The following is a 16970-nucleotide window of genomic DNA, read 5'->3' as shown; positions in this document are numbered from 1 at the left end:
GGTGTGCGCTCCCCCTGGATCCCTGGCAGTGCCCAAGGCCAGCCTGGACATTGGGGCTTGGAGCAGCCTGGGACAGTGGGAGGTGTCCCTGCCCATGGCAGGGCTGGCACTGGATGGGCTTTAAGGTCCCTTCCAACCCAAACCATTCCATGACATGCTGTATTTCCAAGGATATGAGTGATGTCCAACACAACCCCGTGGATTTCTCACCCAGGGCCAGGTGCAGCACAGATATTGGTGGTGCAAGGGCTGGCACACAGATGTGTCACTGCTTCAGGGGCACAGTGAAAATCAGAGGCAGAAAGGAGGAGAGGCTTTGTGCAGTGCCTACCAGGAGGATGCTTTCCCAGGCCATCCAACGAATGGGCAGCACAGCTCTCCCCTGGATCCTGTAGTAATCCCCACTGTAAAGGTTCCTGCTCATGCCAAAGTCTGCAATCTTGATGGTGTAGTTGTTCCCCACCAGGCAGTTGCGAGTTGCCAGATCCCTGTGCACAAAGTTCAGGGATGCCAAGTACTTCATCCCCGAGGCGATCTGGGTGGCCATGTACAGCAGGTTGGAGTGGCTGCAGTAAAGGAAAATAAGACAAAGAAAAATCAGTGGAGTTCCCCCACACTCAGGACTTTATTGTATGTGATGGGTTAGTGACCTGTTGGTTTATTTCCTGCCATAACAGTGGAACTAAACTGTCTCATTCCAGGACATGAACAGCCAAGCTCCCAAGCTGAGTAAGCAGGAGCAGACAGGCTGTCCCTGAAATTCAGGCCTTTACAATCTGACATCCTTTAGATTTTTTTTTTTTCAATATCAAACATTAATTTCGAGATTTTCAAAGAGTTCATGCATCAAAGCACCAATTTTTTTTGCAGAGAGACATGAAAAATGAAGCTCAGAATCTCATATCTTAAAAACCACTTAGCCTGGTATTTCAAACAACACCACTATTGAATGCTTATATTAACATAAGTGTGTCACTTCACATGAAAGAGAGTTTACTTGGTTTTAAATATGCTAAACATTACTGAAAATAGAAACAGATGCATTTCCCATCTAATTTAATTTTAATTCCTCCATTAGCAAAATGAAGATGGGATTAATAAAGCTGCAGGATACACAGACAGGGTTTGGACCATTGGACTCTCAGCATTCTTCCCACACTATTGCTCTGTGCTGCTCAGCCTGTTTCCCACTGCTGCTGCTCAAATGCTTCACACGACCAAGTGCTCATCAGGACACATCTGATAAACTGCTCCCAGTTTGTATTTCTCTAGTAAAGGTCAAAAAAAAAGGTCTTTGTCACCAGAACATGAAGAAAAGGGGACTAATCACAGAATCATGGAAGGTTTGAGTTGGAAGGGACTTTAAAGATCATTTCATTCCACCCCTGCCGTGGGCAGGGACACCTTCCACTATCCCAGGTTAACACTCCTGACAGGTCCTGGCAGCAAGGCTGGTGCTGTCTGGCCATGGTAAGAGCCAGCCACCTCCTGTCCAGCACACCAGAGCTGGCTCTGCCTGCCTGCCTTGTGCCTGAGCCACAAATCTGTGCAACCCTTTGGGGAGGAACACGCCAAAGGCTCAGCAGTGCTGCAGCTTCTGGTCAGTGCAGGGCTCTTTATCAAGCAGAATGTATTAGTCCTACATCACTCTCCTCTGAGGACAGCATTTCTGCAATAGCAGAGATGCTTTTATGTCAGATTTAATCCTCCCATTGAGGAGGGAGACGAGTGCCACTGCTGACAAAAAGTGGTTTTCTCTGCCAAATATTCTCCTTCTGTTGGCTGATGAAATCTTCTCCTTACTGAAGCTCCACACTCAGCTCCTCTCATGCAATATTTTTTGGACACCAGGGAACATATGAACCTACTTAAAAGCCTAAGAGACATTATTGATTTTCATCCCAAAATTCTTGCTGTAATGCAACTGCTTTTCGTATTAATGAAATATTTGATGCAAGCCCACTAACATAAACAGATGGTCACCTCAATAAATACATCTAGGATGGTCTCTGTGACCAGAACAGCTCTGTCAGGGACACTTCAGGGGAACACAGAGGCCTCAGGAACAACAGCAAGCAGGACTGGTGTCCATGTGCCATGGCAGTGGCCAGGCTGCAGGAAGGTCCCTGCTGGGAAGGCACGGCAGATAAAACTGATTTATCCCAAAAAGACAGGCAGCTTCTCTTACGTGACACAGGGGATATTGTTTGAAATGGCAAATTTGCTGTAGATCTCCCTCTGGGACAGGAACTGGTTGAGGTCTCCATTCTCCATGTACTCTGTTATCATGCACAGGGGGTCGTCCCGCACACACACGCCCAGCAGCCGGATGATGTTCGGGTTCTTCAGCCGGGACATGATCTTGATCTCCTTCAGGAAATCGTTCCTTGTAAACCAGAAAACACCTTTGAATCCTAAACCATTCCTGAGGACAGCACAAGTGGTGTGTTCCCAGCTCAGAGCAATTCACACTTTGCACACACAAGTGTGAAACTGGTTCTGAGCTCATGTTCAACGCTGACCTTTCCCAGCAAACAGGATTAATGCAGCATTCCAGTCTGACATTCCAGCTTCCCCTACCCCCACTCCCTGCTGTGTTCTGCTCCTTCCATGAACACATGGAACATCCACCACAGACACACGACACTCCCACAGCAGTCCCCAGGGTTAACCTGTGCTTGGGGAGCATTTGTTTTCCTCCCCAGCTGGTTGGCATTGCAGGTGCACTTACCTGGCTGTTTTGTTGACATCTGATCTCAGCATTTTCACTGCCACAAGTACTGGCTGGTGAGTGAATTCTGAGGATGAGACTCCCAGGAATTCCAGCAGGCCATCGGCTTCACAGAGGTGCACCTGCAGAGCAGAAGGCAGAGGCAGCTGTAAGAGCACACACGGGCAGAAAACCAGAGGAAAACAACATCCCAGCCAGGTCACTGCTCTGTCACTGCTGGCAGAATGAACAAGTGAACGATCAGCGAAGGTGACACAGCTGTGATGAGAAATGACCCAAGGGCTGGCCCTAGATCCTGGTAAAATGTGTCCAGGATGTAGCCCATGACACAGGAGCACAGGGATCAAAGCCAGATGTGCCCCCAACACTACAGCACCTCACACAAGTCCAGAACCATCAAACCACGGCCTGGCTTGAGGCATTGCTCAGACTTCACTGAGGAGCATCCAGGAACTACAGCCAGTTATCCAAAATCCTCTAATTCCAGAGGAAAAAAGAGGAGAAAAGCATGTGCATGTGTGTCCCTGATATGAACACCTCACCTGTGCATATACCCAGAGATAAATAGACAAATACTCTAATGACTACACACAATTCCAAATGTCTTCCAATAAATTAATGATTAAAGATATAAAATTGCTGCCAGGGTTGTACAAGAAGGGGTGACAAGACACTTGCTTAAGAAGTTACCAGAATACGCATCCAAATGGAGAACAGGGTGGGGAAAGCAGACAGACCTGAGGGTGTGGATGGGAGAAAGGACTGGAAAAGGGGAGCAGACTGGATGTGTCAGTGAAAGACTTGAAGCAGTGAGGGGAGTGTAATGGGAGCACAATGAATTTTGTATGAAGGGAGCAGCAAGAGCTTTTGTCACAAGCATGGTGAGGAGAAAAATGAGAGAGCAGAGAAAAATGGGACAAAGCTGCAGAACGGGAACGAAGGTACAAAGATGCTGCTGCAGTTCCACAGAGAATGAAGCTGCTGTGGGGAAAGTGCAGCCACGAGACCTCAGACAGGGAAGAGCCACAGGACTAAGCACAGGTAATTCCGAGGTGATGTGTCACCAGGGAGGGGTGGCTGGGAGAAAGGAGGAAAAAAGACTGAAAGGAAGAGTGGAGAGCTGAAAGAAGCAATGAGCCCTGTTTCTAGGAGCACACAGAGCCAGAGCAGTGGAGCAGAGCACGTGATGGCCAGTTTGGTAAGGACTGAGGAGGTGAGAAGGAGAGGCAGGAAAATGTGGTGCAGCACATTTGCCAAAGAGTTTGTGATGCATGGAAAGGAACAGGCTCTGAATCCATCCTCAAGGAAAATGAGGATGGGAGAGCAAATCTCCCATCAACACAAAGGTAGAGTTATTGCAGTTACTAGAAGGACAGGCATGAGAGGAAAGGAGAAACCAGAAGCAAAACAATGAGAAAATAACTCTCTCTGTGTCACTTTTGGAGCACAGAGCAGGATCCAGGCAACAGCAGAAAGGGCTGCACTGACAGCCAGGTGAGGAGGCTGAGGATGTCAGCACCTTCCCAGCACACAGAGTGAGCCAGGAAGAGGTGAGGGGACAGGGAAGGGGCTGGGGTGTCAGAATGGAGGAACCACAAAGATGAGCACATCACAGAGCAGGAAGCAGCCAGTAAAGGGCTGTGCTTGCCAAAATGTAATAGAGAGACAGACTTTAAGGCTGTGAGTGAACAAAAGCTGGGAAGAAAAAAGACAGTGGAAAAGTGAGAGCAGGAGAGGGAAAGACCTGCTCAGGATGGAGCTACAGATGGTATGAAAATGAAGCAGGGAGAGAAGAAAAGGCGAGGTGAAAACACTGACAGCTTGAAAGGAGCTCAAGGAGCAAAGGGAAAGTTTGGCAGATGACAGATGTGTGCATCATTCTGCCTGAGGCTGCTGACAAACTGGGGCTTGAGCAAGCAGCAGTGCCAGAAAATGAGGGTGCCACAGTGCTTGGGAAATGTCTTTGTTTGGGTCAGTGCACAGAGCACCCCCAGAAGCTCCATCTATGGCTGAGAAAGCTGTTTTTACAGCAAGGATCGGTGTTAGCTGGACTTTGGAGAGTTTTCAAACCCACATGCCTAAAGGTGGGTGACAGCCATCACATTTGAGATGTCCATGGAAGACATGAAAGCCTGGATTCCCACCCCTAGGTGGGAATTAACAGAGATACAGATAGCAAACAGAAAAAGTTTGCCAAGTTCATCTATTGATAAAGACTCCTGTGGTACCGAGCAAAGCCTCAGAGCTGCACAGGGGCTCAGTGGCTTAGCCTGAGGGACATCAGCTTTCCCCAAGAGCAAACACACATTTTAACTAAAACACTGGAATGCAGACCCCTCAGTCCCACTGCACAGCAGCTCAGGAGATTAATCTCTGCCAGGCACCTCCTTTCTGCTGGAGGAAAAGCAGCAGAGAATGGCTGTACCTCTCCAAACTGTCCTTCCCCCAGCTTCTCCTTGAGCCTCAGCTGCTGCCGGGGGAATTCCCCCACGGAGATGTCCTTCTTGGTGAGGGAGTCCACGGTGAGGGCCGGCACTGCGTACATGTTGTTGCCGGTCACCCCCTGCAGGTGCACGATGTCCGTCTCGGCGTAGTGAGGGACGTTGTTCTGGAAGCCTTGGTGAGGGGTGGACTTGGTCAGGTCAGGCTCAGCATAGTCCCCACTGCACACTAAGGGGAGCCAAAGACAGGTGAGTCACACGCTCATCCCTCAGAACCAGTGTGTCCCAGTTTCCACTCCTCCCAGTCCCACAGCTCTGGGAATTCGGCCGCCTGCTACCTCCCACTGAGGGACACCCACACGGGAGGCACTGCTCTGTTTTAATCAGGGCTTCAACCAGAACAAGCCACAGAATACCTGTGAGCTGCTAGCAAATTCCTGCTCAACACAGCCTGTTCTAGCCAGTCATGAGAACTACAGTTCTTGTCCAGACAGGGAGGCGAGTCTGAAGTGATTTTCTGTTTCTGATTCATCCTAAGTACAATCAGTTCCCATTACCTGATGCAGGGATGTTTTTCACAATGTCAAACTTGCTCTGGATTCCCTCCTGCTACAAGAACTGATCGAGGCTTCTATTTGCCATGTCCTCCGGTAGCAAACTCCTCTCCCTCTTACATAAATGCTCATATAAATATTCACATTCACATTCACATTCACATAAATATGGGATAATGCTTTGGAATTAACTCCCTGTATGGTCAGTACTACACAGAACATTTGTTCTGCTTCGAATTCATGCCCTGGCTCAATCCAATCAGTCTCCCTGTGCAGAATAATGCTGGATCTTAGCAACTTGCCAGTGTGAGGAATGCAGCACTGCCCTTCCATTCACTGATCAGCACTGCCCTCACCGAGTACAAAACACTGTTGGAAACATTCCCTTCTGTGTGGGTCCAAAAGCTCCCCAGGGGCTGGAAGCCAGGACACCACGGACAATTCCCTGCTCTAGTTCCTTCTGGTTTTTCTACAGAAATTTCAAAGAGCCCTGGGTGCAGAAAAAGGTGCTAAAGGTCTTCTCCCAAGAGTGCTGCAGGCAGCAGCTCCACAAACGATGTGTGATTGCTTTGACTGCCCAAACCAGCTGCTAAAAGATGACCTGGGTAATACATAAACAGTCTTCAAACAAAAAAATAAAAGGCCACCACCCTCTAGTGGGGCTGCTGCTCCAGCTGTCACAGTTCCATGCCGAAAAGTGTCAGAGCTCCACAATACTGCCTGAGGTCCCTGGGTTATTGCATTGCACAGGAGTCAAAGGTGGCAACTTAAACAAGTGGCACATGTTACAATCTGACAGAAATAACAAAAGAAGAAACATGCAGTTCTGGAGACTGATGATGTTACCTGAGTCCTCTGCACTTTGGGAGAGCTCTGGAAGCTTTTGGAGCAGTGTAGCTGGCTGGTGATATTCCAAATCCAGTGGGAAAGCACGTTCATAGGTGGGATTTGACTGGTGGATCTGGGTCTGGTTGTTGGCAATGGTGTAGCTGTAGAAGGAGAGGCGAACGGTGGCATCCTCCTCCAGGATTCGGCGTGGGGCCTGCAGAGAGAGGGGAAAAAAACCCAAAACACTGAGGCAACACTCAGTTGTTAAGTAATGCCTTGGCTGCAACCACAGCAACTTCCAGTAACGTCTTGGACAGGGCTGGCATCCTCCCCTGCTGTGGGAGCAGCTTTAGCTACTCCATGGAGCTGGAGAAACCCTGTGCTTTTCACACAGTTCTGAGCTCATTAGGGTTAATGATTAGTTCTGAATTTGTGTCTGCAAAATAGCCCCATTGTATTACCTTTTCCAACCTTTTCTGAACATATTGCTTCCAAAGAATGATGATTATAATCATCAGGAGCAGCAGAATAATAGCCACAAGGCAGCCCACGAGGATGGAGGTGTTGGAGTCATCTGCCTTCTCCCCTATCCAGGTGCTGGTTACAGAAGATGTGGTTCCTGCAATCACAGAGAAGGAGAATCTGGGGTTAAAGCACCAGAAGTTTTCTGTGCTGGCCAACTTCCTACAGTCTGGTACAGAAAAGACCTTGGGCAGCTCCCTGAGCATTAACATCAGCTGTGTTCACATTTTGCTCTTACCAGAAATTCTCATTTTGGAGGCTCAAAGAGCTAAGAATTGTGCAGAGAACTTCTGCAACCAAACACAGCTCTGAGCAGAACAGATTCCTGCAGTGGATCCATCCTAGAGCAGACAGTGCTCAGAGTTTCACTGGTTCCATCTAAGCCTCACGTTCAGAGGCAGCTCTGGCCAGCTGAGGGCAGGAGGACCAACTGAGGCTCAGGGGACTGTCAGATGCTGCCCTGTGCATAAGGCACCACCCAAACCATCCCCAGATCTCCAGAAACGGAGGGAAAGACCACGTTAACTGGGATGTTCCTGTGAAACTCCCCAACACTTGAACCCTTGACATGGCCAAGGGGCAGAAGCCCTTACCCCAGGTGCCTTCAGTAACGTTGTACTCCGTTTCCAGGAGATCCATGGTGCTTGTGGCTGCCGTAACGAAATTGGGATTCACACTCTCCATGTCTGGGAAAGGAAAGGGAATGTGTCAGCCCACCAAAACCTTCCTGCTCCTGCCAGCAGTCCCTGCAATCCCAACTCCAGCAGGAGGGTGCTGGGGTCCAGGCAGCAGGTCAGGAACCCAGCAGAGGGGCTGCTGTCTCCAAGGTAAGCAACAAGCAGCACTGAGGGCATTCCTCTCTCAGGAATGTCCTCTCACTACAGCTGATTAGAGACCTTGGAGCCAGATCTTTTCCTGCCAGTCCTTGGTTTTCTCCAAGACTCTTGTCCTTTTCCTTTCAGAGCCTTTTAAAGCACCTCATGGCATTGACTTCTACATCATAGTTAAGACTTGAGGTAAAAAAAAAAAAAAAGTCAGCCTCTATTTTTTAATAATCTGCTAAACTTGATCTCCTCATCTCTAGATATACTTGAATTATTCATAACAAAATACTTGGTAAAGAGAAGCAAAAATCAACCTCATAGCCAGCAGGCAGCTGGGGAAGTGGAGGCAGATACTGATATCTTCAATCTGGTGACCAGTGACAGCACCCAGGGAGCGGCTGGAGCTGGGCCAGGGCAGGCTCAGGCTGAGAGCAGGGAAAGGTTCTTCCCCCAGAGGGTGCTGGGCACTGCCCAGGCTCCCCAGGGAATGGGCACGGCCCCGAGGCTGCCAGAGCTCCAGGAGCGTTTGGACAGCGCTGCCAGGGATGCCCAGGGTGGGGCTGTTGGGGGGTCTGTGCAGGGTTGGAGTTGGACTGGATGATCCTGGTGGGTCCCTCCAGCTCAGGATATTTTGTGATTCTGTGATCTGTTTCAAACAGAACAACTGCTCTGCAGCCCAATTTTTGGTTGCCCAGGTTGTGCTTCTGCACATGTGCATCAGTGTCAGCCTGGAAAACATCCACCCAACCTTTCAGCCCCTGCATCGCCCTTCCAGTGCCTGCACAACCTCCTCCTTCCCATTGTGCAGCCCACAGTGCTACAACTCCTGTGAACCCCACATCTCCTGCACTCCCACGCCAGCTCTTCTGCTCCCTGTGCTTCTCCCGCCCTGCCTGACCGCAGGAGCACTCACCTGACTGGAAGGAGATCTCGCTCATCATCATCCAGGTGTCGGCGAAGTAGAAGCGGCACAGGATGGCCTTGCCCACGCGCTGCTGCAGGGGCACGGTCACAAACCTGGCACTGGGGTTTTTGTCATCCAAAACCGTCGCCACCCCCACAGGCTCGGGCTCCCAGTCTGCGATCAGGCGGGGTTTGAACAGACACTCCACCCTCTGGAAAATCTTCACCCCCTTGGAAAACATGTTGTTACAGTGCACCTGGGAAGAGGACAACGGACTAAATCAAGCCCCAAGGATGTTCCGTTCATGAAAATTCTCCATGCCCAGTATCTCCCTGTAAGAATGCAGAATGAGTGACTTGTTCCAGCATGCAATGGGAACACCTGTGCAAAAAGCTGCTCTGGAACAGCTCTGAACTTTACCTGCAAGAGCTACATTCATGGTCAAACTCTGGCAGGCTCTTCAAAAGGCCCATATAAAAATCAATCAAGCAAACCCTGTACTAATCTAAAGCCTTGCAGACCAATTCTCTTTGAACATTTAACCTAAGAAGGGAAAGAAAAACCACACCTAAACTCTTAGTGTTAAAAATGTGATATTATTTGAATTGCTTGACATGAATAGCTGGAATTGTTAGGCCACAAGTTGAACTTTATCTGAACTACATGGTTCTGTACTGCAAGTCAAATATGGATTAGAGTAAACCCTGGAACTAATAATCTGATCATTGATAATAGGAAACATGGATTGTAGTGAAACTTGTAGGTAACAATCTGATCATTAATAATAGTTAGACTAAACAAAGCTGCAGCTTAAATATTACTTAAAGATCAATAACTGAAGTGGACCGACCACAGATTGTGGTCTGCGAGCTGTAACAACCATGTTAAAAAAATGAACTACTGAACCCACCAAAACCCCCACAGAAACCCATCTCAGAGGCCAGAGTGGAAACAATGACACAGCAGCCACTTGGTAATGAAACAGTGAAGCAATGAAGAGCAAGGAGAATCCAGACCCTAATACGGCTCTTGGATTCTTCTTCCGTCCCTCTTGGCATGAGAGATCCCAGGGATTTCTTTGTAGTCCCTTTTTTGAGGTACCAGCTTGAGCTGTGAGATGTCACAATTGATCTCTGCCATTAGATGAGGTTTGTCTTCTAAATTTCTTTAGCATTTAGAAACTTTTGGCACCTGCAGTCTAAGCTAATGGCTTCCAAAAACCACAAACCAGTACAAACTCAAAAAGATACTCCCCTGTGACACACACCCTGCTGTGGCTGCACCTTGAATACAATCAAGGATCTGAGTTTTATATGAGGTTTTTTTATGAGTTTTCTGAGGGGAAAACCCTCACAATAAGCCTGCATCCATCAAGCTCTCCTGGTGGCTCAGCATCAGGTTGTCTCTGCTGCAATTGCAGCCCTGGTTTAGCTGGAGACACTGGAGTTTAACTGCAATCACTGTGCTGGCACAACAGCACCTCACTGAACAGAGACACCCTCTCATCTCCCCGTTGCAGCTCCACAACCCGTGCTCACACTGAGCAGTTCACAAGCACCTCCCAGGCTGACTCCACACCTCCCTAGCTGGGGTGTGTTTTACCTTCCAAGAGCTGGGAGCAACTTTCTCTCTCCTTGCTCCTGGGCTGCAGCATCAAAGTGACATCTCCATCACCACCAAACACCTGGCACTCCCCCAGGCCTTCAGGAAGCAGGCTTTGGGAAAAGGGACAAGCTTTGGAAGCTTCCTTTATGCTGTTCCACTGTCAGTCATCAATGCAAACCTTACCCAGCTCCTTTTCAACACCCACCACGGAGTTCTGCCATGCAGACCTGAAGCTCAGGACCACAATCTCAGCACTGTGGCCACTGATCTGAACCAGAAGAAACAAGGTGACTCAAAGTCTTCAGTATCCCTCAGGCTGCTCCATTCTCACAGCCACAGTGGTCCAGCCCTCCCCAGCAACTCCAGGAATCATTTCCTAATGGCTGTGGAGGATTTGCCATGGTGACAACAACAGTTTCTAAACCACCTACAGCCTTGAACCCTATTAATTGCTTGGCCTCTGCAAGGTCCTGCAGTGAAAAGCAGTGAAGCAGTAATGAGGACAACAGGCCTGATGAGCAGCAAAAAGACAAAAGGAGGGTATTTGCATATAATTAGGACCAGATGAAGCGTAGAAAACATTATTCAATAAGGAGAAACAGTCATTCATAAGCAGGCAGGAAAGCCTGACGCCTGGAATATACAATTTGTGCCATATTTGGGCAGGAGTTGGATGTGTTTCCATCCTGGACTGATACAGAGACATTTTCTATTGCAAACATCTCCTACTAAAGTCCAACTTTACAGCATGCAAGCCTATGCAATGCAGTTGTGATGTTACTAACATTTATTTTTAATACTTCCTCAGATACTGGGGAAGCCCAGAGGACTGGGATAAAGCTAACAGGTAAGAGGATGCAAAAATTATGCACAGACCACCTGGCCTGCACAAAAGAAATGCAAAGCTGAAAGAGGCAACATTCAATAAATAATGAAGATTGATTTATGCTAATCAGAACAGCTTTTTAATTAAGTGCTGGATGAAGTAGCTGTTTTTATGATCTGATGTGTTTGGTTTATCAGGATGCTTGTGTTTACAAGACAGATTTTTGGAAGGCATCTCTCCCCAGTGTCCCAGTGTGGGCTCGTGTATTATATTAATTTGATTAAACATTGTCAACTAGTAAATGCTACAAATTTTAAGGCACAAATTCTTCTCTGATTTTCTAACAGGAATGGATTCCTAAATCAAAATTTTTTGCTACTCTTTTTCAATGACCTCAGGGAGACAGAAGAATCAACAGCAATAAAATAAACTAAACAGGAGGGAGGGAATTTCCTAAAATAATCTCAAGGACTGACTCATGTCAGGGTAGTGAACTCAGGGACAAAATATAAGTGATGCTTTCCACACTGGACTTTTATCCTGGACACTAATAACTTGGAACTGGCTTTTAGCATGATCCCAAAGCTTTAATGACCACTGGCTCCCTCTCTCTTGGCTTGGAGGATTAATATCATCACAAGATTCACAAACAAAGAGGAATCATCCAAAAGCAGGAAATTGGTACCATTCTTTTGTGCAATTTGATAGAAAGCCTGCATCCAGGTCCAGATTCTGTACCTCCAAAAGAGTAATCAGCAAAGAAAGAAAGGACTGGGAGACAGCTCCAAAAATGACCCTTGGTCTCACCAGGAAGGCATTGAGAAGTCCTGCCAACTTAGTTTACTGAAGCAAAGATTAAGAGAGTGGTTTAATCAAGGTTGAGAAGCAGAAGATTTCTGAGAAGGCAGGACTCTTATTTTTGCCAGCAAAAGCAGGCAAAGAGCCAACAGTTGCAAGTTAAAAATAGACAAAATAAAACCAGAGTAAGTAACCACCAAAACAATTTACTTAAGGATGTGGTGGGTTCTCCTTCATTTGAAATCTCTACAAGAAAAGCCACCAATCCTTTTTAAAAGATCCTGCTGTTTACTACAGACCCAAAGTTCAGCTCTTGTTTTTCCTGTGTGTTTAAACAATTTCCCACAGCACAAGCACAGGCTGAGGCATCCAGAGAAATCAAAATGGAAGTGCAGCCACATTCCTTTATCTCCAGGGTCAGTAAATCCTACATCCTAAATCCATCTCAGCTGCCTAAACACTGCTTCAGGTGTCTGCTTTTTATTCCTTCAAGCCAAATACTGGAAGGAGAGTCTGAGCTCTGAAGAAGCAAGTGCTCACCTGCTTCACCTTTCTACACTGGAAAACTTGGGGTATCTCCTGCTCAAATTCTGCTGTCAGGCACTTCCTGTATCCTCATGCTTTTGGAAGAGGATTCAAGGCCAGGTTGGACGGGGCTTGGAGCAACCTGGTCTAGTGGAAGGGGTCCCTGCCTGTGGAAGAGGGTGGAACGAGATGAGCTTTAAGGTCCCTTCCAAGCCATTCAATGACCCAAAGGGGCAACCTGGAAGCCCCTAGACCCAAGGCTTGTCCCCCTGGAGAGGGTCCAGGCTGAGTTACCTTCATGGAGGTGAAGTTCCGTGGGCGGTCAAACTGGAACTCCATTTCCACAGCGCCTTTGCTGAAGCTCTCGTTCTTCCAGCCAACGTAGTCATAGCCCGGCCACACGCGGTACTGGTGGCTCTGGGTGAAGTCATCCAGCCCCAGCACTCCGTCTGTGAGCTGGCCCAGCCCTCCATACAGGTGCCTGGCCAGGGAGAACCAACAGTCAGCCAGAGCTCCAGTGGGAAACCACATGGGTCTTCCAACCAGTACCAGGAAAACATCCGTTTTCCCACTCTTAACCCATCCTGGGCAAGAACTCACTCCCTGTTCTTATGCAGCACCACCTTGATGCTGTTTGGGCTGGGATTTTAACATTGTTCCCAGCTTGGGAAAAGACACGTTTTTGCACTGGTGTCAAGGACTAAGAGCAAAGCTGAGCTACAGCCAGAGCCTCTGGAGAACAAAACCAGACTCTATGGAAAATGAGTCTGTGTGTTCTCCCAACAGAGCTGGAAGTGCAGCATCCCACCATGCAGCTGCATGGGAGGAGCTCTGTTCATCCTGTGCTGGGGGAAGCAGTGGGGAAAGTCCTGCAGGCAAGCACAGAAAAGCAGGGAAGGGGGGAGTGAGACCACAGCCAGCTCTAACCAGGATCACTTCTGGCACTGCTCCTTGTGCAAGAGGAGAGCGTTATTGGCTCTTTCCCAGGCTGATTGGACTCTTTGCCAGGACTCTGCCTCATTCCACTCCTGTCTGAGGGTGCAGAGCCCATTATGCAGTTTTCCAGCACTGTTCCAGAGTAGAAGATGCCAATGTGGCACAATCCTGACCCCCTCTGCAAGTCCTTGGCTCTGCAAGTCCATCCCAGGTGAGCCCTCCTGTCACTGCAGCACAGGAACAGGTGCCTTTGAACTCCAAACCAGGATTAACAGCTGGAAGAGGCAGATTCCTACTTCCAAGCCAATCAGGCATGTAAACTAGAGGTTAAGTAGTTCCAAAGAGTCCTGGCTTAGCAGGTTGGGTTTTGCACCTACATCTGCAGCTCCCTGACACTCTCCAGCAGGTTCCTAAGTCAGTGCTGGACAGCTACATGCAAAACCTACTCATTTCTCTACATAAAAACCCTTTTTTTTTTTTTTTTAATATCCAGGCTCTACTGTATCAGCCCCATGTGAAAACATCAGATAATATATAAATACATTGGTACCCAGCACCTTGCAACATCCTACAAGCACGAGGAAGCGTTTGGGATACAAGGTACCAGTGACGGTGAGTAGGAAAGAAGAGAATTTGCACAGTGACAGAGAACGGGACAACTTCTCCCACCTTCGTTCCTGGTAGCCATCGTAGGTCGAGTCATTCAGATAAACAATGGGGAAGCCAGGAGCTGCTATTGTCCCTCCTTCAGGGATGCTGTAGGATGCCAAACCATCTAAAAAAGAAGGCCATACACCTCAGAAACACAGCAGCAGCACCCTCTCACCACCTCTGTCCGTACGGCACTTTAATTTATGACACGGACCAACAGCAGCAGTTCCACGGGCCGGGGATTCCCTCTGCACACGTGGGGGTGCAGGGGAGCCCCAGGCAGTGCGGTGCCAGGCGTGGGAACGGGCACTCACCGTGCCAGACACAGCCATAGAGCTCCACCCTCATGCAGACGGTCATGGGCGCCTTGGTGACGGGGATGAGGCGCACGAAGCGCGCGATGATGGGAGGCCGCAGGTCCTTCAACACCACGTCGTACGTGTCGGTGTTGCCGTCGATCACCTGGAGGAGAGAGAGCCTTAGCAGCAACTCCTTCCTGTTGTGCTGTTGGGCTGCACTGTGGTACCCCCCTTGTTTGAAACCTGGGAGCTTCCCCGTGTGGAAACTGCAGGGAAGGAGCTGCTGCAACTCCCCTGCTCCTTCTGTGGCTGGTGGGGTGTGAGGGGTGCTGCCATTTCACCTCCTGCCTGCTGCAGACCCCCCCAGGCAGCACTGAGGGAGAGGAGAGGAGAGAGGCAGGTGGGGGTGAAGGTGTGAGTGGATGTTGCAGAGAGCTCCAGTTACTGGATGCAACCCCTTCCTTCAGGTGAGCCACGTGCATTCCAGCAACAGGTAACAGAGCTTGCCCTCATCACCAGTTAGCAGGCAGAGGGTCCCGATGCCCTTTACAAGCCAACACAATTCCAGAGGTGCTGCAGTATTTGGTGCGGCACAGGAGGTATCTTGGACTGAGGTGTTCAGCATCACCACAGCCACCCCATCCTGCTACAGTGCAGTGATAGGGCAGGGACCTTCACTCTCCCCTTCCCCTCAGTGCCACCATTGTCCTGGGAACACTCCACTGTTTATTTTGACTTCCTCTCCCATCCCACAAACACAGCTTTTGTAGCACACACCAAAATGTGTGCCACCAAAAAAGAAAATTGTAGTGGCCAAACAGCTGATCAAAGGTCTGAGGGAGCAAATAATTCATTAACAAGCCAAGAGCTGTTACCAAATACCGCAGTGCAGACCCTGCTGGGACTTCAAAGCACCCCCAGTGCAAGAAAACATCACCACACCCAGGACCTCTCAAGTCTGACTCAGGTCTTCAGACTCCACAAGCCAGCCTGAGGCAGGGTGACCAGGCCAGATGAGCTGCAGGGGATTCATTCCCAGGGGAAGTTTCACAAAGGCTTATGAACATGACCAGAGCTCAGCCAGCCCCAAGCTCTGTGCTCAGGTCTGCAGACAGCATGAGACAACTGTGGTGAGGGGGAAAGCCTCTGAGTGTGTGGGCTCAGCACATTTCCTACTCTGTAAACTCCTTCCTCCTCAACATCCATACACCAAACACTGCTATCAGATACCCAGAAACTCCTTAGTTCCCTGCCACCCCCTCCTATTTTAAATCAGCAGGCATCTGTTTGGCAGCTTCTAAGCTTGTTTAAAACAGGTGTCTAAGAGAGGGATGCCCACGTGGTGTTTGGGACATGCACAGACAGGTAGTGAAGAGCCACAGTTTTCCTGATTTGGGGGATCAGGTCAGGGGACATGGGCAAAGGAAGAAAGTTTCAGACATCCCCTCAGAAAAAAAAACACCTTTGCAGCAGCTCCAAGTGGAAGAGCTGGGAATCCTGCCCATCCGCTGAGAGGAGCAATGAGACGATGCACCTTGTGTGGCATCTCCACACCGTGGGGTTGCTGCTCCTGAGCACGCCGCTACTCGGGGCCAGAAAACCCAAATCAGCTGTGTGTGAGACAAACCCAGCAGCAGTTTCCAGTCCTGGCCACTGCTGATCCCAGTGCTCCCCATGTCAGGAATGACACAGCGCTGCTGGATGATGCCCAGCAAGCACAGAACTGAGGCAGAACACGCTGCTCCAGTGGAGCCGGGATGAAGTACAGTGCATTAAGCAGGATGTGGAGGATGTGCCTTGCACAGTGCAGCTTTCCAAGCAGGCTCGGCTCCCCCCACGCTCACCTTCCTGCCCTGGCGGTCCCTCCAGGAGATCCAGCGCTCCCCGTTCCGGCTGTAGTCGATGCGGTAGGCGCGGGCAAACTCCTTGCCCGTGGCGCGGGCGTGCCGGCCCTGGGTGCCCACCAGGGTGATGAAGAACAGCTTGTGCAGGTCAATCTGCAGGAACTGCACATCTTCAGGCTCCAGCAAACCAGCTGGGCACCAGGCTCCATCCCCCTCTTCCCTCTGTAACCTGAGGGGAAAACCACAGGCATTAAAAAGAATCCGATTTCCAGTGATTAATTGAGGAAACACCTGGAACTTCGAGGATTGGGAGGAAGCAACCAAATCAGCAGTGGCTACCAAATACCTCTGCCCTTTGGGATGATGGTCAGCTGAGACTCAAGTCCTACAGGCACTTTTGCCATATACAGAACAGCTCCTCAGTTCCAGATCTCTTTCATTAACTACTCCAAGTAATTTTTTTCCCAGACATGAACTTCCACCTTGATCAGAAACAATCCTGCTGCTCAGTAGGGAACTGCTTGTTGCTCTGTAGCACCTTGCTACTAAAGTGCATCCTCACTGCTCCTGAACCCCACTTGGTAAGGCCTGAACTTCTGCTTGAGCACCTCCTGTAGCTCTACAAAGCTCAAAAATGAGCAACCTTAAAAATAAATTTTAGCAAGAAAAGCTCTGCCACAAA

General features: G+C 49.2%; 1 protein-coding gene across 4 annotated transcripts in view; it reads right to left on the bottom strand.

The window, feature by feature from the left end:
- The window catches only part of LOC103619749 (discoidin domain-containing receptor 2), a 34877-nt gene that overhangs the window by 4019 nt on the left and 13888 nt on the right, over positions 1 to 16970 (bottom strand). For all 4 annotated transcript variants that reach the window (XM_017740315.1, XM_017740313.1, XM_008638312.2 and 1 more), the window contains 12 exons: positions 16289 to 16517; positions 14460 to 14607; positions 14164 to 14269; positions 12853 to 13039; positions 8814 to 9060; positions 7670 to 7762; positions 7016 to 7173; positions 6573 to 6768; positions 5157 to 5401; positions 2732 to 2853; positions 2189 to 2386; positions 332 to 566 (listed from right to left, as the gene is read on the bottom strand). In XM_017740315.1, coding sequence (XP_017595804.1) covers positions 332 to 566; positions 2189 to 2386; positions 2732 to 2853; positions 5157 to 5401; positions 6573 to 6768; positions 7016 to 7173; positions 7670 to 7762; positions 8814 to 9060; positions 12853 to 13039; positions 14164 to 14269; positions 14460 to 14607; positions 16289 to 16517 — 2164 coding nt within the window. The remainder of the gene's footprint in view (positions 1 to 331; positions 567 to 2188; positions 2387 to 2731; positions 2854 to 5156; positions 5402 to 6572; positions 6769 to 7015; positions 7174 to 7669; positions 7763 to 8813; positions 9061 to 12852; positions 13040 to 14163; positions 14270 to 14459; positions 14608 to 16288; positions 16518 to 16970) is intronic.

Source organism: Corvus brachyrhynchos, unplaced genomic scaffold (genome assembly GCF_000691975.1).
Source record: "Corvus brachyrhynchos isolate BGI_N302 unplaced genomic scaffold, ASM69197v1 scaffold305, whole genome shotgun sequence".
Classification (NCBI taxonomy): domain Eukaryota; kingdom Metazoa; phylum Chordata; class Aves; order Passeriformes; family Corvidae; genus Corvus; species Corvus brachyrhynchos.
This window is presented reverse-complemented; position numbering and strand designations above follow the sequence as displayed.